Source organism: Myotis davidii, unplaced genomic scaffold (assembly GCF_000327345.1).
Source record: "Myotis davidii unplaced genomic scaffold, ASM32734v1 scaffold641, whole genome shotgun sequence".
NCBI lineage: Eukaryota > Metazoa > Chordata > Mammalia > Chiroptera > Vespertilionidae > Myotis > Myotis davidii.
Genome location: NW_006293232.1, coordinates 1,408,990 through 1,410,631, shown reverse-complemented (window position 1 = coordinate 1,410,631; position 1,642 = coordinate 1,408,990). Strand labels below are relative to the sequence as shown.

The window sequence follows — 1,642 nt, the reverse complement described above, 5'->3', positions numbered from 1 at the left end:
ATATATATATATAAATTCATACCAAACAGTTTAAAACTCAAAGTAAAGCAGAAATATAGGATTTGTGATCAGGAAAGTAATTAATAACGACAGAAAACCCCAAAGGTGATAAAATTAGCATACAAGGACATAAAGACAGGTCTTATAAAGAAACTGCATGTTCAAAGAAGATAAATGAGGCATAATCATAATGAAGAGATAAATGAAAGATATAAAAAAATACTCTCAGTTAAATTTTCAGAAATGTTTAAAATAAAAATACATTGGGGGAGGGGGAGGGGGAGACCGCCCAGCAAGATGGCGCTGTCTGCGTGGCTGCGGCCCTTCTCCCGGCTGCTAGCCCCGACCAGGCTCCCGAGCGGCTTGTCAGCAGGTCCAAGTTCTATGTTGGGGAGCCACTACACGACAAGCCTGATTGGCTGAAAGTGGGGCTGACCTTGGGCAGGACCGTCTTCTTGTGGGTCTATCTCATCAAACAACATAATGAAGATGTATTAGAATATAAAAGAAGAAATGGGTTGGAATAAACTGTTTAAGTGCTAATACTGTATGTTCCATATAGAGTTGAAAGCAGTTGAGTTGTAAGCGAGAGAGAAAAGTTATATGTGAATCTATGTAATCAGTCTCAGCAAAGTGGGAATAGAAGGATCATTCCTCAACATAATAAAAGCCATATATAACAAACCCACAGCCAACATCATACTCAATGGGCAAAAACTAAAACCATTTCCCCTAAGAACAGGAACAAGACAGGGATGTCCACTCTCACCACTCCTGTTCGACATAGTACTGGAAGTGCTAGCCATAGGGATCAGAAGCAATCCCATTTACCATTGCGCCAAAAAAATTAAAATACCTAGGAATAAACTTAACTAAGGAGGTAAAAGACTTATATGCTGAAAACTACAAAACACTGAAAAAAGAGATAGAGGAAGACATAAACAGATGGAAGAATATACCGTGTTCATGGATTGGCAGAATCAACATCATCAAAATGACAATACTACCCAAAGCAATTTATAAATTCAATGCAATCCCCATTAAATTACCAACGGCATATTTCACAAATCTAGAACAAACTTTCCAAAAATTCATCTGGAATAAAAAAAGGCCCCTAATAGCTGCAGCAATCCTGAGAAAGAAGAACAAAGTTGGTGTGATCTCAATACCAGATATCAAGCTGTATTACAAAGCCACTGTTCTCAAACTGCCTGGTACTGGCACAAGAACAGACATATAGATCAATGGAATAGAATAGAGAGCCCAGAAATCACTATGCTCAATGACCCAAACCACTATGCTCAATTAATATTCGCCAAAGAGGCATGAACATACCATGGAGTCAAGACAGTCTCTTCAATAAATGGTGTTGGGAAAATTGGACAGATACATGCAAAAAAATAAAACTAGACCACCAACTTACACCATTCACAAAAATAAACTCAAAATGGATAAAGGACTTAAACATAAGATGAGAAACCATAAAAATACTACAGGAATCCACAGACAGCAAAATCGCAAACATAGGCCGAAGGAATTTCTTCACTGATACTGCTCCTAGGGCATTGGAAACTAAAGAGAAAATAAACAAATGGGACTACATCAAAATAAAAAGGTTTTGCACAGCAAAGGAAATCATGAC

At 37.8% G+C, this 1,642-nt stretch overlaps 1 protein-coding gene across 1 annotated transcript; it reads left to right on the top strand.

The window, feature by feature from the left end:
• Positions 1-274: 274 nt before the first annotated feature.
• On the top strand, positions 275-617 carry LOC102762646 (NADH dehydrogenase [ubiquinone] 1 subunit C1, mitochondrial-like). Its single transcript, XM_015565990.1, is given in 2 exon segments — positions 275-367; positions 370-617. Coding segments are annotated over 2 exon segments (228 nt in total). The 5' UTR covers positions 275-297; the 3' UTR covers positions 528-617.
• The last annotated feature ends 1,025 nt before the right edge of the window (positions 618-1,642 follow it).